Source organism: Panthera pardus, unplaced genomic scaffold, assembly GCF_024362965.1.
Source record: "Panthera pardus isolate Hobbes unplaced genomic scaffold, ASM2436296v1 HiC_scaffold_25, whole genome shotgun sequence".
Lineage (NCBI taxonomy): Eukaryota > Metazoa > Chordata > Mammalia > Carnivora > Felidae > Panthera > Panthera pardus.
Genome location: NW_026526821.1, coordinates 39,259,523 through 39,285,593, shown reverse-complemented (window position 1 = coordinate 39,285,593; position 26,071 = coordinate 39,259,523). Strand labels below are relative to the sequence as shown.

Here is a 26,071-nt window from a genome sequence, read left to right as displayed (position 1 = left end):
AGGACAAGGACAAATGACCAAGCAAATTCTGTAACTTCAGGTATGAAAAGTACTATAAAGAAAACTAGGAATTTTAAATGCTTGTTAGTATCTGTATTGCTATTTGTTTGGGGGAGCTGGACTGTTGGCATCTAGTGTTCTACTTCTTTAACTGGAATCGTATCTAAGGTCTGGCCCCACAGTATCCAAGAAAGCTTTTTGTGTTAGTTTTCTATGTGTTAGTTTCTATGTTATAGCCATAATAAACTACCACAAATTTAGTGGCTTAGAACAACTCACATTAATTAAGTATTTAATTTAACTTTTATTTATGAGAGAGAGAGAGTGCACAAGTAGGGGAGAGGGGCAGCAAGAGAGAGAGAAAATCTTAAGCAGGCTCTACTCTGAGCACAGAGCCCAATGCAGGGCTTCATCTCATGAACCATGAGATCATGACCTGAGCCAAAAGCAAGTCGGTCACTTAACCGACTGAGCCACCCAGGCACCCCACAACCACATTTATTATCTCATGATTTCTGGTTCAAAAGTCTGGGTGAGCTTGACCCATCCTGTGTAGTTTCACAGGCTAAAGTCAGTCTGTGTTCCTTACTGGGAGCTTTGGGGAAGAATCACTTCCAGGCTCACTCAGGTTGTTGGGCATATTCAGTTTCTTATGCTGTAGGACTGAGGGTCCCATTTCCTCGCTGACTGCCCACATTCCTTCTCATTCTTTCCATGAGGCCCTCCAGCAAGTAAGTTGAGCCCTTCCCAAATCTAGAAGCTACAACTTGTACTTCTGCCGTATCTGACTTTCTCTCCTGACCTCAGCCCTGAGCAAACTGTGTTTATGTGATAATATGTAGTACACCCAGATGTGATGATATGTAGTATGTGATAATATGTAGTACACCCTGATAATCTAGGGTAATCTATTTTAAGATCTCTAGGTTTAATGACATTTTCAAAGTCCCCTTTGCCATGTAACGTAACATATTCATAGGTTCCAAGGATTAGGACATGACGGCCTTGCCAGGGATGGGGGAGGTGGTGGGCTACCAAAGATAAATAACAATATTTCAAGTGATGGCTTCCATTTAATTACCCCTAAGGAATCTGCACTTAATGAGTCAGGGCTATTCTTCTATTTGTAGGACATTCACTTGGCCAGGAGATTGTATGATATGGCTGCTCAAACAAGTCCAGATGCTCACATACCTGTTTTCTTTGCTCTCATGAAACTGGAAACTGTGCATTTGCTCCAAGATGTCCTGTTTTTTAAAGTAAGTTTGTCTCAAATAGGCCCCAAGTCTCTGAAAACTCCAATGAGCAGTTTTTGAATGGTGGGATGGAAGGAGATGACGGTTGTGTATGGAGGGGGAGGCTTGGATTTGTTTTGACAGAATGTCTCTTCCAGCAGTTTACGATGTGTTGGAAATGGATGAAATTGGACAACACCCTTGGACCATACTGGGATTTATTTGTGATTGGCCTAATTGTTGCTGTGCTGATCTTCTTGCTTAGAAATCGCTATGGGTAGAATCTGGACCACAGGAAAACCTGCTCATGGGAACAGTTCACTTCAAACTATCCTTGCTAAATAAAGAATTTCCTCATGAAACTCAAGAGTCTGCTGCAGATTTCTCACACAGGCCTGTGGTGGAAAATGGACAAAGCTTGAGACCTGTCTTCAGAAACCATTTCAGACTTCCTGCTTAGTTTGGGTGATCACTTGTGGGGGAGTGAGCTGCTGAAGACTGGTCACCTGAGGTTTCCTTACAAACTTGTCGTTGTGGTAATCTAGTCCCTAGTTAGGGATAATGGCCGCCCATTTTCACATTCTTATAACAGCCTCTTCCCTCTCAAGAGGACAAATGTGTTTCTTGGCTCCTACAGACATACAGAGATACAGAGGAGGAGGAGTTTGGGGAGGACAGGAACACAGATCCCTCAGAAAATGAGAAAGATATAAATTTACAAATAGACCCTTCATCTCGGGGGAATGATCCTGTGAACCACGTCATGAGCATGTGGCATGCCATGTAGGGGGACTGGATCACACTTCTCCCCAAGGGGCCTTCTATCCAAGCTCCCTTAGCAGCTTGCAGTGAACAATGCCACCTGGGTCTGTCCAGTGTTGTACCCCTCTCTGCCATCCCTCACTAGAACCCTGCTCTCCCTTGGTCCCTGAAGACACCAGCCTCTGAGGACAGAGCTAAAAAGTCCAGCCCATGTTTCCCATGGCAGGAAGAGCAGGGACCTGGGGCTGGGAGCAGCATGGGCAAGAAGGGAGCAGGAGGCCCAGGACTTATGTCAAGGGCCAGGCTTGAATCTCAGCTCCACAACTCGTTAGCCTCTCTGAGCCTCAGTCTCCTGATCTGCAAAATGGGAAGATCTTAGCTGGTATGAAGATTAAAGGGATAACCTATGTAAAGGGCCTGGTGTTCTAGAATGAACTCCACAAATGGTAACTTCTAATACTCTGTAAAACCTCATGGAAAATTGGTTGGAAGATGGGGACAGTGGAGTTGATAATAATCTGTGTGGGCTCAGTGCCGTGCAGTTAGTCCTTCAGCCAAAATCCTGGGTGTTTTGGTGGGAAAAGATCATGCTTGCCTACTTGGAAATCCACCCCCAGGACAGGAAAAGAGTTAGTTAATAATGTCAATCATAATCAGAAAGAAGAATGAAAAGGTGAGAGAACACTGAATGTGGGACCAAACAACATGGATTTAAGACCCAGCTCTGTCCCTTGGTAGCTCTATGTATGACTTTGGGCATAATTTCTCCAAATCTCAGTTTTTCCTCCATTAAATGGGATTATGTCCTGCCTCACTGGAGAACTGTGAGGTTTACATAAGCCTGACTTCAAAATGCTTTATAAACACTACACATACAAATACTAGCTACATCAGTTATGTGGCCATGAATTAATCCTGGCCTGAGATCCAAGTGTTTAGAATTTCCTGGACAGAATCCCTGACTAACTAGAGAGTTCAACTTCTGAAGGAACTTTTATTTACAAACATGCAAAGAAGGAGCAGGCATCTAAACCTCCAGTTAGGGCCTAATGGACAAGACAGCAGTGAATTATATCCCACAGGTGTCTGCAATGCAAAGATGTCAGAGACGGGTATAAGGGCAAAGAGGGGAGTGTGGAAAACAAAATAGGGAAGTCCTGGCTCAAAGTCTAGAAGTGAGTTTCTTAAAGGAAAAGCTTATGAAAATAACTGCAGGCAGGGAAGAAAGGGAGATTCTTTGTGGCTTGCTGTGTACAGAAGAACACTGTTAGAATTATAGAAGCAAGGGCGGTATGAGCTCATAAATTTCCCATTTCAGCTAACCGTTCCAACTAAATGTGACAAAGGCTTTGAAAGTATGAGCAGCTTAGGGTGTTTGAATCATTCAAGTTCCATTTCTAAGCCTCCTCTCTGGAGCCTCTGCAGAGGCGCCCAGGTGCACGGATGGGCACCTGCTGTACCTGCTGTACCTGGGTGCTGTAGCTGGGTGATGACTGGCCAAGGGAGAAAGAGCCCCCGCCTGTCAGCCACTTCTACTTCCTGGTTACAACAATCCCACCCCCACCACGGGCACACAGAGTCCCTATTCCTTCTGCTTCTGATAGCTTTAGACAAAAACTGATGATAGACTACAAGGAAACTTTTTTTTTAAACTCAAATTTTCTTTGTAACTCCCTTTTCCCTCTACATTTCCTTCCCTGATTCTTCATTAAATCAGAGTAAGTATTCAAGTCAGCAACTTTTTGTAGAGAGAGTAAGGGGCAGGAGGGAGAGAGAGAGAGAGAGAGAACGAGTGGGAGAGGGGCAGAGAGAGGTAGGGACAAGGGATCTGAAGCAAGTGGGCTCCTTGCTGACAGGAGAGCCCCATGTGGGGCTGGAACGCATGAACCGTGAGATCATGACCTGAGCCAAAATCAGATGCTTAACCAACTGAGTCACCCAGGTGCCACAAGTCAATAAATTTTTTAAAGGTCAAGTAAATTATATATATATATACACACACACATATATATATATGTGTGTGTGTGTGTATATATATATATATATATATATATATATATATATATATATATTAGAGCAAGGGTCCACAGTCATTTTATGAGGAGCATGCTTTTAGAATTCTACACTTTTCCCCACATCCTAAGTGGTGGGTTTTAACAACTGTGGCCATGAGTGGCTGGGAAAAAGAAGAGAAGAAAGTCCTGAGGGAAGCAGAGGCAGGTGGTACTGGCTTGCCACATTCCCTTCTCTGGGCATCCCAGGAAGCACAGAGAACAGGCTGTGGTGAGGCTAAAAAGAGGAAAAAGGAACTCTTACGGAACACCTGCATGTGCCACACTCTTGTGTTTTTCTCTTTCCTTTCCACCTTCATGATGAGGCTGGAGGTAGATTTAAGTACCTCTGTCTTGCACAGGAGGAAAACGAGGCTAGGAGAAGCTACATAACTTGTTAAGATCATGTTACAACGTGGTCACATAATAATAAATAATGAAGCTAGAATTTGAGTCCAGATCTGACTCCAAAATACATTATTTCCCCTGTATTACTGTTGCAGTTATTTCTTGCTGCTTAACAAACTACTCAAAGCTTAGTGACTTAACCACCATTATATCTCAGGCATTTAAGCAGGGCATGGCTGTGTGATTGTTCTGTTCCACATGGCCTTGACGGAGCCACTTGTCAGTGTTCAGCCAAAGAACAGGCTGTTCTAGAGAGTCCGAGACAGTTCAACACACCTGGCACCTTGGTAAGGTGGCTGGAAGACCAGCCTTAACTATGAGGGGTGATCACAGTGCCTATATGTCATGATCTCTTCAACATGATGGACAGAGTCATGGGACTTTTTACATAGCAGCTCAGGACTCCCAGAAAGTATTCTCAGAGTCCCAGGCAGAAGCTGCAGGTTTCAACTCTCAGAAAGTCCTAGGATATCACTTCTGCCACATTCTATTGGTCAAACATTAGACTTCATCTCTCATTGGGAGCAGCAACAAAGAATTTGTAGCCATATTTAACCTACTACAAATATACTGTTGAAAAACCTACCAGCGGGGACAAAAACCTATCAAGGATTATATAAATTCACTGAGACACTGAGCTACTTATCTTGGAGGACAGGATTGTCGGTGAAGTGGAATTCTTCTTCCATTTTGTAGATATGCCTGTGTCTGATTACTGCTTCAGAACGATGTATCAACCATTAGCAGAAAATGTTTAAAGGCAAAACCTTATATTTTAATACTAGCTGATGAATAATTCCTGTATCAAAAAAGAAATGCAGGTGTAACCGAAGTGAATGGATTGGCAAATGCCAGGAGTATGTTGAAAACAATGAATGCAGTAGGTACACTGTGGCTTGCCTGCTTCATTCAGCCTGGAATCCCTTGGTGAGGAGGGAACGTGGGAAATGGTCAGTTTCTGCTGGGCCCTCCCTTATGCCCAGTCTACCTGCTTCTGGCTCCTCCATGGTAAAGGGAGCACAGGTGACAAGAGGTGTGGCTTAAGGACTAGGAAAAATTATACTAAACCTGCCCAGAAGCCATCCTGCAAAGGTGCCCGCTGAGCATAGCAGTTCACCATGTCCGCTCCCATAGAGCACTTTTGTGGTTTTCTTGGGGACTCCCCTGCTGGGAATTTTCTTTGTTTGGGGTCGCCTGAAAGCAAAGCCTGAGACAAGGATTGGCGCCTAGATAGTTCATTTGGATGGTGATCCCAGGACTCAGAGTGAGGGAGTGAGAAGGATGAAAAGCCATAAAAAAGTGAATTATTGAAGCCACCGCTGTGGGCAGTGGGGGTTCTGTCCTACCAAGATCTGAAAAGTGTACAAAATACCTCCTGCAACTGTCTGTCTAAAAGACAAGAGGATGGGGCACTTGCTCACCAGCACCTCCTCTATCATTTGAGGGTTGCTCCAGAGGCTGAAATAACTACCCCTCACCCCTTCAGCTATTTCTCAGAGGCTTTGGGGAAATCTCTGAGATAGAACAAACACCTGTGCCTTCCCTTAGTGCTGGACACAAGTTAGCAGGAGTCTGAGGTTGCAGGGAAAGGCCCTCCGTAGCTGCAGTTGAAATCAGAGCTGAGCAGTAAAAGCCTCACAAGTGGGGCCTCCTGAACCCCAGACCTCTGCTCATCCATCAGCCCATCCAAAAGACTCTCCAGTGGGACTCTCTACCTGTGGTAGGCTGAATAATGGTCCCCCAATGTTACCCACGTCCTAATCTCTGGAACCTGTAAACGTTACCTTTTATGTCAAAAACAGCACAAAACTTTGCAGAAGTGGTCACATTATAGATTGTTGAGATGGGGAGACTATCTTTGATTATCCAGGTGGACCTCAAAATGCAATCACAAGTATCCTTATAAGAGAGAGGCAGAGGGAGATTTGACACAGAAGAGGAGGAGCCAATGTGACCACAGAGGCAGATATTGGAGTTATATGGCCACAAGCCAAGGAATGAAACAGCCACCAGAAGCTGGAAGAGGCAAGGCATGGATTCTCCCCTAGAGCATATGGAGAGATGTGGTCTGGACAACACCCTACTCTAACTTCAGACTTCAGACCTCCGGAACTGTGAGGGAATAAATACCTGTCATTTTAAGCCACCAATCTTGTGGTGATTTTTTAAAAAAATACTTTTTAACATTTATTTATTATTGAGAGAGCACAGGAGGGCAGAGGAGGGGAAGAGAGAGAGAGACAGAGACAGGCTCCAGGATTCAGGAAGCAGGATCCAGGCTCCAAGCTGTCAGCACAGGGCCCAATGCAGGGCTTGAACTCACAAACCATGAGATCATGACCTGAGCCGAAGTCAGATGCTTAATCGACTGAGCCACCCAGGTGCCCCTCTTGCGGTGATTTTTTTTTTTTTTTTTACAGTGGTCCTAGGAGATGAATGCAGTATCCTCTCTCCAGGTGGCTCTAAGCTGGCTCCTTTCCTTGTGTGCTTCATTTGGTCCCTGAGGAGTACACATTCTTGCCCCTGCTCTCAGTGGAAATGCAGACAGCTCTGAGGACAGCCCATTATCAGAGGATACTTAAAAGCAGTCTCATGGTATTTGATACTAGCTTATGAATAGTTTCTGTCTCAAAAAGAAATGCAGGTGCCAGCGAAGTAAATAGATTGACCAATGTAAGGAGTATGTTGAAAGAACTGAATGCACTAAGTAGGCTGTGACCTACTTAGCGAGTCAGGAGTAAGGAGGAAAGGAATTCTCCTCTTGCTCTGTTGGTCTCATTCTCTCTCTCCCCTCAGACAGGTAGCCATGGCCTCTCCTCAGTAGGCATGTGTTACCCTTCAATCCACCATATCCCCTACACTCCAGGGGCCACAGATCAAGTTCTCCAAGTAGTTTCCCTAGAGCCCCTCTCTTTTTGTTAAAGAGGAGAGCTCCCTCTTTCCCTTCCCCTTGGGAAATACAACAGCAATCATAAAACTCCTTGCAAGAAAAACTCCTTGCCTCCACTGTCCTCCTTCAGGCCTCAAATACCCCAGCCCTCACTCTCCACCACGGTGCAAATCCATCTAGGACAGGCAGCCCCCCGGTTTAGAAAATTAACTCCTTTCAACAACTCTCAGCCTGTGGGCCTCAGCACAAATATAGGCACCTATCTTATCACCTAGAAATCCCTATGTGACAATTTCATTACTGGGAAGTATGCTCAGAGCTGGGACAAGTGAACAGCTTGCTCCAGCCAGGAACTAATGCCATGACCCCCATTAAGTCATGTCTAACTGTGCCAGGAACTAATGCTGTGACTGCCATCAAGTCACATCCCCACTCAGGCTTTGCTAGTTTCTTTCTCAGGAAATTAAAAGGTTAGAGGAGTCTCCAATTCCAAAGCCACAGCACTGTCAGTGATGTGCACATGTGCAACTTCAGAGCTAAATGGACCTACCTATGACAGATTAGACAGAAAAGACTCCTTCAGTTTGTAATAGGTTCATAAAAATAGTCTTTGCCAACTCTATACCTCAGCCACAAAAAAAAAAAAAAAAAAAAAAAACCCAAAAACAAAAAACCTGAGGCATCAGAAAGGGAATTTAACTTTTTAAAATAAAAGTTATCATTACAAAAGAAAGGAAGGAAGGAAGGAAGGAAGGAAGAGAAAGACAGAAAGAAAGAAAGAAAGAAAGAAAGAAAGAAAGAAAGAAAGAAAGAAAGAAAAAATAAGAAAGAAAGAAAGAAAGAAAGAAAGAAAGAAAGAAAGAAAGAAAGAAAGAAAGAAAAAAGAAAATGTAAGATGAGTGGAGACATCAATCTTGGATTTCACATGAAATTTTGCTCCATATGGGGCTATAGGTTTTCCCACCATTTCTGTCTTCCCTTCATTCCTTACTCTGCCAGAATGAATTCTTTCCCCATGGAGTATTTTGCCTGAATGATTAATATTAAAAAAAACTATTCACCACATGAAAAACTGTATCCTTTTCATAAGAAAAGGTACCAACCCATAGCAACAATAAATGTGTCATAATAAGAATAGCTTGTTATTAACAAGAAAAAAGTAAAAACTAAAAATAGTGATTCCACTAGAACTAACTTGAGGAAAAAGTCATGTGCTAAATACGCCATTTCCAGAGGCACAATATACCTGAAGTGTTTATAGTTCCCCAAATTCCTGTGCTCCAAAAGCATTTCTTCAGGGCCTTCTTCAGGGAAAACCCGAGCTAAATAATCTGTTGAAAAAGGAATTGTCACATCTTCCAGATAAGAATATTCTGGCTCGGAGAACAGATCAGCAGCTTGCCCAGGGTCACACTGCTGGTTAGGGGCAAACTCACAGCCAACCCCAAAGCCAGTGTTCTTTCTTCCATTTTATTCCTCCCATCATCCTACTTTATTATCTTATTGTCAAATATAGCTTTTAATATGACATCTATTATTTTTCACTTTTGCTATTAAAAATATTAAAGTAGACTTAAGTTAAAATTTACATAAGCTTCTTTTAAAAAATCCTTTAATCATGTTTTAAAAGCATCACAGTGCAAACCTTGCCAACATACACAAATCCAAAAGGCTATCATTAATCTTGCCATGTGATTCATGGACAACTCAAAATGGAATGTGAAATACTGATTGTGATCAATCAATTCTATTGACCAATACTATTGATTATTCTCTGAACTACACTGACTTTCCACACTATCTGATTTTCTCTCCCATTCCCCCCCCCCCACTATGTAAGGTTTCTCCCTTTTCCAGATGGACAGTATCTGTCGCAGATACCATCAGTGCCCCATCTGGGTCCCCTCAGCCCAGTTCTGAGATCACCCACATCTTTCATGTACAGTCCCTGCCATCTATGGTTTCCTATCTCCAGCACCTGCATTCCTCTGTCTGAGTAGGCTCCCTGACTGCGGGAGGATTCTTGACCACACACAAGACAGGCCAGAAGTGCCAGGGAGCTATACCTCCCAGGAGCATCCCTCAACCGAGGAACAGGAATTCCCCAGTTTCTTTGCCCCTAGTAAGCTGATTTAGAGTCTCTCACAAGGTGTCCAGCAGGCTTGAACCCCAGCTGTCCACTGTAGTAACCTACTCATTTTTTATTGGCTTTCTCCCTTCCATTCTTCTACTCCCTCACCTTCCCACTCCCTTTCCAAATAAACTACTTGCCCTCAAATATTTGTCTCTGAGTGTGTTTTTTTGGGGAACTTAAACAAAGAAAGAATCTAAGGAAAGATCATGTTAAAAATACCAGAAGACAGAAATAATAACCAAGTTGGGAATAAAATCAGCATCTATTTATATACCCACTAGATTATACACTCTGTGGGAGCAGGGACTGTTTATGATTTGTTCACCATTGTATCTTCAGCACCTAGCACCAGACCTGTATATAATTGGTCTCAAATACTTTTTAAATGAGTGAACGAATGAATTCATTAATGAACAAATGGGTGAGAATTCTTAGCTCTCTCCTAAGGTTCTTCAGACTTTAAGATAAGTTATCTAATTAGTGCCAAAGAAAGGACTGAGATTATAAAAGAGGAATCTAAACTAATGTAATAATTGAACAATCATCTGTAAGATTTTAATGAATGGAAACATACATCTTGCACTTCAATAAGATGTCAAAATATAGAGAGGTTAATTTTCCCTAAATAATCCTTAAATTATATAAATACCATCAGAATGCTTTTAACCTATATAAGTTACTTCTAAAGTTTATAAGGAAAAATAAACATAGATGCATAGTAAGGACAGTTACAGAAAAGGGGAGAGAATGAGGGAGAAATAGCTACATTAGCCAATAAAATATAAAGGTATGACAATTAAGCCATTTGAATAAGATAGAACAGAATAGAGCATCCACAAATGACTCAGATACATAAAGTGACAATTCAAATCAGTGAAATCCATTCAAATGATAGGTTATTAAGAATTGCATGCAATGTAAAGTAGCCTGTAGAGTGCGAGGGACACAAATCCCTACCTCACAATTTACATGAAAATGAATTCTAAACACGCAGCTGTTTAAATGTAATAAACATGCAAAAGTATTAGAAGAAAACGTGTGTTTGCTTGCTGTCACCATCTAGGATGCAAAGCTATTTTTTGACATGGTTGGATAAGTACTCACAAACAGCTCCTCTATGCTATGCTGAGACTCTTGATTTTGGCTCAGGTCATGATCTCACGGTTCGTGGGATTGAGCTCCTCGTCAGGCTCTGCACTGACAGTGTGTAAACTGCTTGGGATTTTCTCTCTCTCTCTCTTTTTCTCTCTCCCCTTCTGCCCCTCCTCCACTCACTCACTGTCTTTCTCTCTCTCTCAAAATAAAAAGAAAATGTTTTTAAAAATGTGGTATATCCATACAATGGAATATTATGCAACAATAAAAGAAATGAAGTACAGATACTTACAACAACATGGATGGATGAACATTAAAAGCTGTATGGTGAGTGAAAGAAGCCAGTCACAAATGGTCACATGTTGTGTGATTCCACTTACATGAAATATCCAGAACAGGCAAATACACAGAGACAGAAAGTAGATTAGTTATTACAGGGCCTGGGGGAGATTAGAGAGTGACTAGAAATGGGTGCAGTGCTTCTTTTGGAGGTGACAAAAATGTTCTAACATTAGATACTGATAATGGTTGCACAACTCTGTGAAAATACTAAAAACCATTGAATCATTCACTTTAAAAGTTTGTGGCAAATAAAGCTGTTATTAAAAAGTAAATAAATGGACATAGATATAATAAAATCTTTTTTTAATATATCTTTTTTTAAGTTTATTTATTTTGAGAGAGAGAGAGAGCACAAGAGGGGCAGACAGAGGGGGAGAGAGAGAATTCCAAGCAAGCTGCACTCTGTCAGTGTAGAGCCTGATGAGGGGCTTAAACTCATGAACCGTGGGATCATGACCTGAGCCGAGGTCAAGAGTTGGACACTCAACTGACTGAGCCACTCAGGCATATGATGAAATATTAACAGTTATTAAGGTAGGATTTGGAGAATATAAATGTTATTTTATTCTTCAAATTTTAACTTATAAATATTTCTAAGTTAAAAGAAATTGGGACAATTGTCTGGGACAATTGATGGTTTAGGGGAAAAATCAGGTTATTCCCTCACTCCCTCCAGCATAGACAGTTGGTGCTCATCAATAAATATTCCACATGCTCTCCTCCTACATTTCCCAGCTGTCATTGTGGCTATGCTGGGCCCATGTGACTAGTTCTAGCCAATGAATTGTGAGTGGATGTAATATTTGTTACTTCTAGGCTGAGGCAATCAAAAGTGAGTGTGCTTCTTCCATCCCTCCTTTCCCTGCCAAGAATACCTTAGAAAACACAGGATAAGAACGTCATAGCACAAGATGGAGGGAACACGAATCTGAGTCACCAGATAGAAACCCTCTCTCCCCATCCTATAGACTTCTCCTGTAGGAGAAATTAATTTTTGTTGTGGAAGCTACTGGTACTTCAGAGTTTATCTGTAACTGCTTCCTAGTCTAGACTAAGTCTAACTAAAATAAATAACAGATAGATTAAACCAGTTTGTACAGAACCATTAAGAAATAGCCAAGAAAAAATAAAAACAAACTCAAAAAAATGTTTAACATCCCAGCATGAAGAAATACTTTTTTTTTATGAAGAACTATTTTTTAAGCACCAAAGCAATGAAAGTTATCACAAAGGAAAATTTGTAAAGATAGAAATAAAACAAAATTTTGGCACGTTAACAAAGCCACCACATACAAAATGACAGAAGTGTGGGAAAATGTCTGGGATAAATGTGCCAGAGAGTTAAGGTCCTTAATATTTAAAATAAACTATGAAATAGAAGAAGAAAAGGACATGAAAATACAAATAATTTAAAACATAATCAACATTGACATGTGCTATATTTGCAGGCACTATGCATTATATTATTCTTCCTCACAGTAATTCTATAAAGGGGGTATTCATATCATTTCCATTTTAAAAAGACATAACAGGTTTGGTGAAGCATTTTACAAGGCTCAAAACTCACATAGCTAGTAGGTGTATCTGAACTTGAATCTTAATGAATGCCAGAACTAGCCGCTACCCTTTCACAGGAAAACACATGTACTCATACTTAATAATCAAATTAACATCATGGAAAACAATGATATATTATGATGCAATTATCAAATTGGCAAAGATCTATTAAGTAATTACAACTGAAATAGTGAGGGTGTGGTTAAGACATTCATTCACTCACTCCTCATTCATCTACAATTTTTAAACATTCAATAATTGTTGAACATCCACTAGGAGCCAGGTACTTTCTAGGTGCCTAGAATATAATAAGGGCAAAGTGGACCAAAATCTTTGCCTTGCTGGAGCTGCCCTCTATTCAGCTAAGAGAAGATATATATTTGTACAACTTTTCTAGGATACAGCTTAACAGTAATTATCAAGAACTCTTGGGGCCCCTGGGTGGCTCAGTCGGTTAACTGGCTGACTTCGACTCAGGTCATGATCTCGCAGTTCGTGAGTTCGAGCCCCACATCGGGCTCTGTGCCAACAGCTCAGAGCCTGGAGCCTGCTTCGGAATCTGTGTCTCCCTCTTTCTCTGTACCACCCCCCGCTCTCAAAAATAAATAAACACTTAACAAAATCAAAAAAGGGGCACCTGGGTGGCTCAGTCAGTTAAGCGTCCGACTTTGGCTCAGGTCATGATCTCACAGTTCATGGGTTTGAGCCCCGAGTCGGGCTCTGTGCTGGCAGCTCAGAGCCTGGAGCCTGCTTCGGATTCTGTGTCTCCCTCTCTCTCTTTCCCTCCCCTGCTCATGCTCTGTCTCTCTCTCTCTCAAAAACAAATAAACATTAAGAAAAGAAAAAGAACTCTAAATATGTTCATGCTGTTAATCTAGTAATTCCACTTAGTAATTTGTGCTATTCATCATGTATATATAGTTCTCTATAATAGAAAAAAGGTTGGAAAAGATATAATACTACAAATCAGAAATCTTTTACTAATGTGTGATACACTCACATGATTAAATGTTACATTGTCTTTAAAAAGGTTTTTTTTTAAAGTGTATTTATTTCGAGAGAGACAGAGACAAAGAGTAAGTGTGCCTACGGGGGGTGGGCAGAGAGAGAGGGAAATAGACAATCTCAAGCAGGTGCCACGCTAAACATGAAGCCCAATATGAGGCTCATTCTCACGACTGTGAGATCACGACCAGATTACAACCTAAGCCGATATCAAGAGTTGGATGCTCAACCAACTGAGCCACCCAGGTGTCCCCCAAATTATGTTTTTTAAAGAACGACAGGAAAATGCCCATTATATGTGAAAAGGGCAGAATGGCAAATGATATACTATATGATTTAATTTTTATTATCTAGTTAGTAAAATACTAGACAGATATGAACTAAAATTTTAATGGTGATTAATAGGATTTCAAGGCTTTAAGAATTATCATTTCCCCAAATTTCCACAATAAACATGTATAACATTTATAATGATGGTATGGGGTAATTAGGAAAAATGTTTTCTAAAAAGTCTTGGTCATCTTTGAAGGGCCAGGTCAAATGGGAAGGAAGAACCCTGCCAGTGCAGTATTTATTTCTTACTGGGTACATTCTTCCTGGACAATTGCATCCAGCATTCTCCATCCTCTCTGCAGCCTCCAAGCCAATCAGTCAGTCATGGATTCCTATTGACTACCACCTCTTAGATTTCTCATCCTTCTATTTCAGTCTATAGTCACCCTCATCACTGTCCATCAATCTGTCCGGGATGCCTCCCACATCTCATCTGGACTCTCAGATCTCAGGATCTAAATATTCTCTCTCCCCTATGGCATTCCTCACACTGTATCCAGAGTGATGTTTAAAAAAAAGAAATTATGTATCACTCCCTCAATTAAAACTCTTCAATGACTCTACATTGCCTTCAGGATGAAGGTCAAACTCCCTATTATTAGTTTGGGTTCCCCTGAAGCAAACCTGGAGACAAGAGCTTGGTATGTATAATCACTTTGTCTGGGCCATAGAAAGCATTCTGAGTTATTTATTACTACCTCATTAATTCTAAAATCATATTTTTCCAAAATTTAACACCTCCAAAACTAGGATACAACTCACAATGAACAGTATTTAGAATTGAAAAAAAAAAAAAAAAACAAAAAGCCTCCTGTATTGTTTTTGTTCTGCTCTACTTGACTGAGGCCCCTAAATAACCGCGGCCCTTTCATTACACCCCAGTACCTGGCATAATGTCTGGGACCTAGAAGTCACAAATGAATTGGTGGAATAAATGAGATAACAAAGTCTTCCCTGGTACCATTCCTACTGCCCACCCCATAAGACTGCACATCATCTCTCTCCTCTGAATTCCCAAGGCACCTTGGCTGGACCTCTTTTCTGAGTCTATCTCAAACTATAGTGGAGTGTCTGTGTTACCCTATACCACCAAAATGAAGGCAAGGCCCCCATCTTACTTATCTGGGGATCACTACACACTGTTATGTACAGTGCTTTCACATAAGCGTCTCAATCAAAGTACTTTTGTTTGAAAAAAAAAAAAAAAGTACAATATCAGCTTCACTGTGGTCTCCAGTCAGCCCAGCTGTTGAACTCGGTGAGGGCAGAGATTAGGTTCCTTCTCATCTCAATAAGCACTAAATGATGAACTTGTCCACACCAACCTTTCTTCCTCTCCAACCCAGTCTGACACACCCTCCCTCTCCAACACAAGTTCATCACGAAGCACACACAGACTCATATGTTTTTATAACCAATATAGCAGCAGAAGCCCTTCAAGTTTCCCAGCTATAACAGAAGGGAGGTTAAAATAGGGTCTGTGATTCACATAGGAGTTTTCTCTCTGCAGGAAAGCTGTTGCTCTAGAGCAGGTTATAAAGCTTTAAAACACACACCACCACCACCACCACCACCACCACCACCACCACCACCACCACCACCACCAAATTAAACCAGAATCTTGGGGAGAGGGAGCCAGGCCAGCCAGCCAGTACTTTTCAATTCTGAATGTGCAGTCCCCTGTAATCTGCAACACAGAATCTTGCTTTATACAAATTCAGCATAAGGGGTGACTCCCAAGTTTTGCAAAGAACTCAATAATGGAAAACCCTGAAATGGAGCACTGTGTGAGACCTTGAGAATGTTCATTTGCCATACTTCACAACTCTACCTCTAGCACAGGGGAGGTGTGGCAGCTGGGCCTCAGTGCTGCTGGGGTTGCATGAATGACATCAAGCCTGCCACAGGTCCGTAGATAAGACTCTGGAACACCTACCTTCCAGACCAGACTCTCCAGGACCAGCTAGTGACCTCAGACAAATCTGTCCCTCTGTGGAAGTCAGTTTCCTCAACTGCAAAACAAGACTTCTCTGATGTCTTATAGCTCAAAAATTTTATAATTCTAATCTAGCCTCTCAGACAAGAAAAGTCTATAATAGAAAAATGTTTAAAAATCCTTTCATGTGTGGCAAGAATAGAATTATTTCTTAGACTGTGAGGTTTAATTTAATTCTTAGTTTTTGTTTTAAATTTTTTGACACCCAATTAACTTCATCCAGCATTGGTGCCTGTTTTGATAAACATTTTTTTTTTTTTTTTTGTATTGTGTGCTTGTGTGTGTGAAATGAGTTATCCTAACTTGTATTTCATTAATCAGAAAATAATGTCTAGGTAAAGTGCCTCTAAAAAAGAAACATTCAATCTTCATCTAGTAGGGCATTAGAACAAATCTCATTTAACTCAGATCTATTTGAATTTTGCCACAGCGGCTAAACAGCTATCTGAGGTTCTGCAATTTATTCTTTTTTAAAAAGGGATAGTGACTTTAAGCAGTATCTGTTTATTAATCAATCTTCTTGTGTGAGCAAGAGGGAATTTTATGTAGGATAAATGGTAAGCTAGCATCACTAAAGAAGTCAATAATTTATTCTTGAAAGCATCTCTAAAACTCATTCTGCCTAGAATAATAATAGCTAACATATGATTATGGGCCAAGCACTGTTCTAACCGAATATATTATTAACTCATTTGATCTTCAGAGCTACCTTCCCGGGAGGATAGTGTATCATCTTCCTTCTTTTACAGAAGAGGAAACTGGGTCAGGTAACTTGTCCAAGGCCACACATTCAGGACAACCAGGTCAGAGTCCATGCTCTTAACCAATGCACTGGACTGCCTTGAGAAAGTTCATAAACAATTTTTCAGGTGAGTAGAATCTGACAATTGTATGTAGGCTTTACCACAACTATTCAATTTAAGAAGCCTATACAATGCCTAGCATTATCTAGCCTAATGTTCCCTCAAACAGGTTCAAGTTTTTGTAAGGTATTCCTTGATAAAAAGGATTATTGGGTTATTAAGTCTGGAACTGACATCACTTCATTAGGCCATGCTGGTATCTAATGGCAGCTGGACATCTTGCCTGGACTTGAGACCTCCCATTCCAGTGTGATGCCCAGTCAGCACTGCTGCAGGCCCTGCTTTTACCTCCCAACATGGTTCTAGTCTTATTCTCTAGGATCAAGCCCTTCTGTTTACCAGTCCCAGCAATTGTGTTCCTGTCCTGTTATCCATATCTAAGTGCTTTGTCTGATACCCAAATTCCATCAGAATAAGAATCTATCCTTGAAGTTCAATCAAGTGGCTGATGCTTGGGATTTGCTGCTGAATGGGCCCAATGCAACTGCTCATCTTTCCAGTCTCCTACTGTTTGCTGTGCTCACAGAATCCACACCCCCTCCCCCATTATTTGCCTGGTGGTGACTCCATCTGGGAGTTCCCTGAGATTGATGAAACCCTGGTTACAGAAGTGCCAGTGCTTCCAAGAGCTGAATATTTAGCTGAAGAGGCAGAACTCATGGACAGGAAATAACATACAAAGTGCTAAAGGAGAGAGAACTAACAAAAGTTCAAGATAATCTGGGATAAGGAGACAAGGTGAACTTGAGCTGGATTTAAAGGATGGCTGAGCTTAGAGCAGAAGGGGCCCAGAAGAGGTTGGAAGCAGGCAGCTGTGCAGGGACAGATTCAAGCACAGGGCTAGCATGTGTTGAAGACAGTGACAGAATTGCCTGCCTGGTTCTACACTAGTTGGGGTGGGAGAGGAGACATGGAGGGAAAGAGTGGTAGTTCTTGCAAGGCTTTGACGCCCCCAGAGAAGGCAGAATAAAATTGTTAATTGCACTAGGTTTGCCACATACAAGACTAAAGTCACATATTGGCTCTCTGCCACTTATGTGACCTTGAAGAAGTCACAACCTCCCTAAGACTGTTTCCTCATCTGAAAAATAGGGACAATAGTACTAGTATCTACCTCATAAGGAGCGGAGTATGAAGTAATTGAGAATGCACATCAAAGCCTTAGCACACTGCCTGGTAAGAATGCAACACAACTGAACTTTTTAAAAAAGGGCTTTATCAACCTATGACACTGTGGTACAGGTTAAACAAAGCTGCCTGTGTTGAGAAGTTTGGCTGGCTTCTCAAGAAATGATGCGGACATTCTGACTTAGGGATTGCAAAGTACTTTCATATCTATTTCTTCACTTGGTCCTCCAGAGTGCTGCCACTTGAAGCCTGAGCTTTTTTTTTTCTTTTTTTCTAATTTATTTATTTTATTTTTTTTATTTTAGAGAGAGAGAGTGTGCACAAGCAGGGAAGAGGGGTAAAAGGAGAGAGGGAATCTCAAGCAGACTCCATGGCTCAGCATGGACTCAATCCCACAACCCTGGGATCCTGACCTGAGCTGAAATCAAGAGTGACTGAAATCAAGACTGACTGAGCCACTCAGGCAGTCCCTGGGCATTTCCTCTTCTTCTTCTTCTTTTTTTTTTTTTTAATTTTTTAAAATGTTTATTTACTGTTGAGAGACAGAGACAGAGACAGAGACAGGGAGTGAGTGGGGGAGACACAGAATCCAAATCAGGTTTCAGGCTCCGAGCTGTCAGCATAGAGCCTGACATGGGGCTCCAACTCACAAACCGCGAGATCAGGACCGGAGTCGAAGTAAGGCACTTAGCCGACTGAGCCACCAAAGCACCCAGGGCATTTCCTCTTCTAATGTAACTTGTCACCAGGATAAGTAACTAGGAACTCTCTACAAGATTCAGGAACACTTCCTAAATGGTAAATGGTTGGTGACTGTAAAAAAAAAATGGCATGTTCCATGGAAAATATAGAGGGCAGTCCATGCTGAATACATAAGAGTCTGGAGCCCTCCTTTTTGGCCCAGAGAGTTACAGCAATGATGCATTCTGGACCACTTGTAAGACTAGGAGCCCCAAGGCAAATCACACTATGCCCACCTTCCCAAACCTCATTCTCAAATGAAATCCAAGATAACTTTGAAGGGAAAAGAAGCCCCCAAACATCAACATGGTGTCTAACAAATAGCAAAAGGAAAAAAAGAAAGAGGCAAACCAAGAAACAGACTCTGAACTATAGAGAACTGATGGTTACCAGAAGGGAGATGGGTGGGGGATGGAGGAAATAGGTGATGGGGATTAGGAAGTGCACTTGTGATGAGCACTGGGTGTTGTGTGGAATTGTTGAATCACTGTATTGTACACCTGAAACAAATACTTCACTGTATGTTAACTAACTAGAATAAAAACTTTAAAAAACAGATAATATTATAAAGGATTAAAAAAAAGAAACTGTGAAGATGAGAGGGCAATCCTGTCCACTTATCTTGGGACACAGCTCCTACACTGGGCTGAATGCTCCTGAGATCATCTGTCCAATGGCTTACTGCCATCTTCCCACCATGACATGAAGGGGTGTCCCTTGGTCCCCTTGGTGACAGAAGCTCCCTATGGCCATTGTTTCCAACAACGGGAAGAAGAGGGAAATGTTTTGTTTGAAAAAGCCCTGCAGGAACTTGGAAGGCAGGTCTGTGGCCTCCTTTGGGACTCACTCAGTACCAAACCTGTAATTTCACAGATGAAAATCCCAAGGTCAGAGAGACAGAGTTTGCCCAAGTATTAGGAACCAGCTGGGCCAGGACTAGACCCAGACCACTGGACTCTCAGTCCCTGCCCTTCCCATCTTTTTTGGCAAGGGCTGGCGAGTCCGCCTTTGGAGTTCTCCCCGTCTCCCATTCCCAATGGAAGCATGGACTCCTAACATGCAGAGACGTGGAGCTGCCGCCAGTTGTTCTGGCAGCAGGGCTGCCTCTGACAGAGTTAGCAATGGCATGCTGAGCACATGCAGGAGATTCTTCTACAAGGAGTCTGGACAGTGTCTGGACTGCACGTGCCACTTTGAAAGTGCAATTTACCTTCGCCTGGTTTTAGCAATGGCTAGCAAGACAAGTTCAATTCTGGCTTTAAAAAAGGCTTTTTTAACTACTTCCACAGCATTGTGATCATCTGACAGCCTGGTAATGAGTGTACAATGTTAACACTCCACACTGGTAACAAGTTGTCAGCAACTCAACAGTTAAGGCAGAAGGGAAGGCAGTGAGGAAGCCACATGGACTTGGTTAGCTCACTGAATCCTCAAGGTCAAAATCTCAAATTCCCTGGTTTCATTTTGGATTAGCCCCAGTTGGGCTTCTAGAAAATTGATCCTAGTATTCCTAGGAAATGAAATTTGAGGCCTGCTAAATGTACCCTAGTTCTATTTCGAGATATTATGGGCTCAAACCTCATGGTAAGAATATCCCAGATCCAGGTTTCCCTGAGAATAAAGGTAATATTGGTAGCTTATGCTGACTTTACATAATTTGAAATAAGCAGGCTTTGTTCTATACTTAAAGTAACACCTTGGCATACCCTGGGCACCCAACTTTTCTCAGACAGTATTATTAGTTATCTATTGCTGTATTAAAAAATTACTCCAGGAGTGCCTGGGTGGCTCAGTCAGTTAAGTGTCTGACTCTTGATATCGGCTCAGGTCATGATCTCACAGTTTCGTGGGTTCAAGCCCCAGGTCAGGCTCTGTGCACTAACCTTGCAGAGACTGCTTGGGATTCTGTCTCCCTCTCTTTCCGTCCCTCTCCTGCTCACGCTTTCTCTCTCTCAAAACAAATAAAAACATTTTTTTTTTGGAAAAAAAAATTACTCCAAAGACACTAGCTTAAACAACAAACATTTATTATCTCAGTTTCTGTGAGTTGGGAATTTGGGAGTGACTTAGCTGGGTGGTTCTGGCTCTCTCCTGAGGCTACATCAAGGGGTCAGTCAGAACTACGGGCATCTGAGTTAGATGGGTTGGGGGATCTGCTTCCAATATGGCTCCCTTACAGGGCTGCTGGCAGTTTCTCATCTCTATGTCCCCTCTACAGTGCTGCCTGAATGCCCTCACACTATGGCAGCTGGCTTTCCAAGAGTGGGTGATCCCAGAAAGAGTAAGGTGGAAGCAATGCTTTTCATTACCTTCTATTAGAAGTGACACACCATCTCTTCCATATTCCACTGGAAGGGAAGCACTAAATTCAGCCCATGCTCAAAGGAAGGGGAATGACGCTCCTCCACGTAGCTAGGAACATGTCACAGAGTTTGTGGATAGATTTTAAAACCACCACAAGTACCAAAGAATTATTAACCTGTTAACAACTTACCAGTGCCCACTGTACTTTCCATTATTTGCAAGTTAATATTTTTAAAACCAGCAAGATAAGTATCTGTCAAGTATTCAGGCAGAGAATTAAAGTATACGAATTTCTGGAATGGCAGGTCCACTTATGGGAAGTTTCCCAAAGATAAACTTCACATTATTAATGACAATAATAGTAAGAAAACACCACCCCAACCCCACCACTACAAAAAGCTCAAAACATTTCTTCTTAGGCAACAGAGGCTAAAATAATAACTTACAAAGGACTAAAATAATAATCACTATGCCAAATATCCTTCTTTTTCCCAAATTATCTATTCATATTAATTTCTTTCCTATGCAGAATCCAGCCCACGGTAAAATACTTTTATCCCGTCCTTACTTAAGGGGTATATACGGAGTATAAAAATTGTACATGTCTTCAGCATAGGCCATAGCATCATTGTTTCCACCTAGTAAATAAAATGGTACTGAAAGGGTTTGAAAGACAAAACTTGCTTCATAGATACTTCATGAGTTGCACAACATGTGTAACTTTTTACGGTCATATCACATACTTGATGTCTAGGAGTAGCTTCCATCTCAATAAATCCTGCAGAAATTTTCTATAAAGCAACAATCTTTATTCTTAAAATATAAATATTCATATATACTGCCACTTCTGGAATTCTTCATACCAACAATGTGGAATACTGCTAAGAACCAGGAATAATCCAAAAAGTCTCCTGACAGCCAACAGATGCCCCAGTGCCCATACATGGAAGTCCTGTTAGGCCGCCAACTAAAAGCGGAGCATTGGAAGCCTAGCACAAGAACCTCAGTGAAGATGTGTTAATGGAACCAATAAAGCTCATGCGTTTTACTGCAAGGAAAGTCCTTCTCCCAGAACCTTGCTCCTCTTTCCTACCTTACACACTAGTCTTAGAAACCTTCTAATCTGAATTCTAATCTTACAGATCAGAAAGTAGACTGAGCTAATGAAATTCACAAATGGCAGTAAATAAAAAAAGTATTGGATAAGAGACAAACCACATCATTCTTGGGGCCAGTGTAGGAGCAAGTGATGCAGTACAACTTGAGTTTATGATAATGACTGTGGAGTTATAAAGAAATGGTTATGTTCTACAGATATTTTTCCAAAGAAGACATACAGATGGCAGATACATAACAAAATGCTCAACGTATCTCATCATCAAGGAAATGCAAATTAAAAGCAAAATGAAATATTACCTGCACCAGTCAGAATGGCTAATATCAAAAAGGTAAGAAATAACAATTGTTGGCAAGGATATGAAGAAAAGGGGACCCTCATACACTGTGGGTAGGGATGCAAACTGGTGCAGCCACTGTGGAAAACAGTCTCCTCAAAAAAATTAAAATTAAAAATACCATATGATCCAGTAATTCCACTACTGGGCATTTACCCAAAGAAAACAAAAACACTAATTCAAAAAAATATATGCATCCCTGTTTATTTCAGTGTTATTTATAGTAGCCAAGATACATAAGCAACCCAAGTGTCCACCAATAGATGAATGGATAAAGATGTGGTGTATATATACATATATATAATGGAATATTACTCGGTCATAAAAAAATGAGTTCTTGCCATTTGCAACAACATGGATGGACCTAGAGGGTATTATGCTAAGTGAAATAAATCAGGTAAAGACAAATAATCTTATGATTTCGCGTAAGTGGAATCTAAAAAAACAAAGGAACAAACAAACAAAAGCAGAAACTGACCCATAAATACAGAGAACTAATGGTTGCCAGAGGAGGGGCGGGGGTAGATAAAATGGGGGTAGGTAAAAGGGGAATAGGAGATACAGGCTTCCTGTTATGGATGAATAAGTCATGGGGATGAAAGGTACAGCATAAGGAATATAATCAATGGTGTTGTGATAGCCTTGTATGGTGGCAGATGGCTGCTGCACTTGTGGTGAGCACAACGTAACTTGTTGAATCACTATGCTATACACCTGAAACTAATGTAACATTGTGTCAGCCACACAATTTTAAAAAGTTGTTTTTAAAAAATAAATTAAAATAAAGTTTAAATTAAAAAAATAATAAAGTATTGTTGCTTAAAAGGATGAGTTCTTAATTTGGAAAACACAGCTATTCAGAAAAATGACTTGCCTGAGGGTTTCAAACAATTAAAGTTTGACAGATACTTCAAGCAGATATTATTTTTTTCAATATATGAAATTTATTGTCAAATTGGTTTCCATACAACACCCAGTGCTCATCCCAAAAGGTGCCCTCCTCAATACCCATCACCCACCCTCTCCTCCCTCCCACCCCCATCAACCTGCAGTTTGTTCTCAGTTTTTAAGAGTCTCTTATGCTTTGGCTCTCTTCCACTCTAACCTCTTTTTATTTTTTTTCCTTCCCCTCCCCCATGGGTTTCTGTTAAGTTTCTCAGGAGCCACATAAGAGTGAAAACATAGGGTATCTGTCTTTCTCTGTATGGCTTATTTCACTTAGCATAACACTCTACAGTTCCATCCACGTTGCTACAAAGGGCCATATTTCATTCTTTCTCATTGCCATGTAGTACTCCATCGTGTATATAAACCACAATTTCTTTATCCATTCATCAGTTGATGGACATTTCGCTCTTTCCATAATTCGGCTATTGTTGAGAGTGCTGCTATAAACATTGGGGTACAAGTGCCCCTATGCATCAGTACTCCTGTATCCCTTGGGTAAATTCCTAGCAGTGCTATTGCTGGGTCACAGGGTAGGTTTATTTTTAATTTTTTGAGGAACCTCCACTCAAGCAGATATTAAAATTAACTTTACTACTCTCACTCATGCTAAACAGTAAGTGTCCTCAATTAGATGTTAATTTTTCTTTTATTTTTTTGAAAAGCGGTCTCATCTTTGAGATAGCCCAGCATAGACTCCTCCCCAGCCCCACCTCACAATCCATGTATCTGCAATTGGCATGAAAGAAACAGGTAATGTGCTTGGTAAGAAACTTCAACTTTTACAGAAAAATAAAAAAATGCAAAGTACAAGTCTCCTTCCTAACTTCTGATCACTTCCTGCACCCGACAGACATCCAAACATGACAGATACAGACACACCTAGTTTCTCAGCAATAACCACAATTTTGTATGCATTCTTCAAAAACAAATATTAAGGCATATAAACACATGTTCTTTAGGAAACACAGTCACCACAATCACCATGGAATTTATCTGTTCCTCGGTCATCAGTCTGTACTTTTAACACATAGGGGTTTTTATTTTTTTTCTTTTCTCCCTTCAAATTCTGAAAATTAAGCTTAAAAAAACTTCCCCCAATTCTACTTCCTACATATTCTTTTCCTTTGTGTTAAAAATAAAACAGAAAGCTGAAAAGAGTATCCCAATTTCTAATATTGATAGATTTCCTACCTGAAGGTAGCAAGAATAGGAATTTCTTTTTCTCTTACAAAACTTCTGTTTGTAACTGTAACTTAAGTTTTTCAAAGGATACATTTTCCATATAATTCAATTCAAAATGTAACTGAATTATCTACATGCAAAGTACCAAGCTGTGGACAAGGCAGACACAGCCCATACCCAGAAGAGCTTGGTGCCAGTGTGGTAGAGGGAGAGAAGACCCAGGAGGCAAACACCGTAATAACTTACCTAACGCTGAAGAGGAGGCAGCTGGGGTGGTGCCTGGTTAAACGAAAAGGACAGCAAATGGCTCTCAATTGATGGTGATGCAGACTCAGCACTTTTTTCTCTTTTTTTTTTAGTATGGTGAGTTTTGTGCCTCATCCATGTGAACTGACACAGACCTGTTTCTGCTGGGTTTATTTCAACATAAATGATAAATAAACAACCAAGAGCCACCACCTGGTATTTCACAGTGAGGATGAAGTTTTAACACACCTGCTCAGCTGTTCCACAGCACTACATCCTATCTCAAGTTGGAGGAATGGAAGTCGGTACTATTTTATTTTTATTATTTTGTTTTTATTTTATTTTATTTATTTTATATTATTTATTCTTATTTTATTTTTAAAAAATTTATTGGAAGTAGGCTCCATGCCCAGCAGACACTTAACTGACTCAGCTATCCAGGCACCCGGCACACTCTTGTTTGCTTCCCAGCCTCCTCCCTGATTCCTCATCACCACCTTCTTCACCCTATTTTAAGCCATCTGACCTTGACTGCTTCCAAATTATTTTGATCACTTCTAGATGACAATGGGACAGTGGACCTGGATTAGAATAATAGTGCCAAAGGCCTTAAATGACAAAGGAAAGGCAAACAACAAACAGCACTTTTCATCACTGTGCATCTCCTTTCACGTGGGATCTTACCTCTGTAATTGTTTAAAACATTCTCTTCCTACCCAAGGTAGGATGGGGGTGTAAAACCCTGGGGGTCCTACCAAGACCATAAAGGTGAAAAAGAAATGATTAGAATTCAGATGCTAAAAAAAAAAAAAAAAAAAAAAAAAAAATGAGGAAAGATTCAATAAAGAGCCACACTTTTCTAAAGTACAATACTACATAATAGCTCTGGAGAGAGATATAATTCCATGCTGTCTGCACAACAAAGATGACAGCGTGACAAATAATTTTGGCTTAAGTCTCTTAGAACAGTCATTATAAGAACTGTTTTCATTCCAAATAAGCCAGGACTCTAGCAAATCTACCAACCTGTCCTTCCTCTCATCTCCATGGCTATGGCCCTCTTATGGAAAAAAACAAAAGGTCAGAAGGAGAAAAAGGTACAAAATGTCAGCATGAGCAATATTTTTCCATCAAGTCAGGTATTTCTATATGTGAAAAGATTTGTGGACTTTTCAGAGAAATACCTTCTTGCTTTTGGGCTGAATCTGCAAATAAGGCACTCAAATCACTAGGTGACAGTATCCGTCTGAAAACAGAAACCACATAAAACTGAAATGGTTACTACATGTAGATGTAGCATGAGGTTATTCTAATTACTAGAAGTCTGACAGTACATCACTTATAGATTGCTTTCCCCCCTACCCCCCAGAGAGAGCATGAGCGGGGAGAGGGGCAGA

General features: G+C 40.9%; 1 protein-coding gene across 3 annotated transcripts in view; it reads left to right on the top strand.

The window, feature by feature from the left end:
• SEL1L2 (SEL1L2 adaptor subunit of ERAD E3 ligase) overlaps nt 1-1,597 on the top strand; it is a 123,022-nt gene extending 121,425 nt beyond the window's left edge. For 2 of the 3 annotated variants that reach the window (XM_053890448.1, XM_019462760.2), the window contains exons 19-20: nt 1,131-1,259; nt 1,394-1,597. In XM_053890448.1, the coding sequence (XP_053746423.1) occupies nt 1,131-1,259; nt 1,394-1,516 (252 nt within the window). In that variant the 3' untranslated portion in view covers nt 1,517-1,597. The remainder of the gene's footprint in view (nt 1-1,130; nt 1,260-1,393) is intronic. The other variant, XM_019462761.2, reaches the window with a different exon arrangement.
• The last annotated feature ends 24,474 nt before the right edge of the window (nt 1,598-26,071 follow it).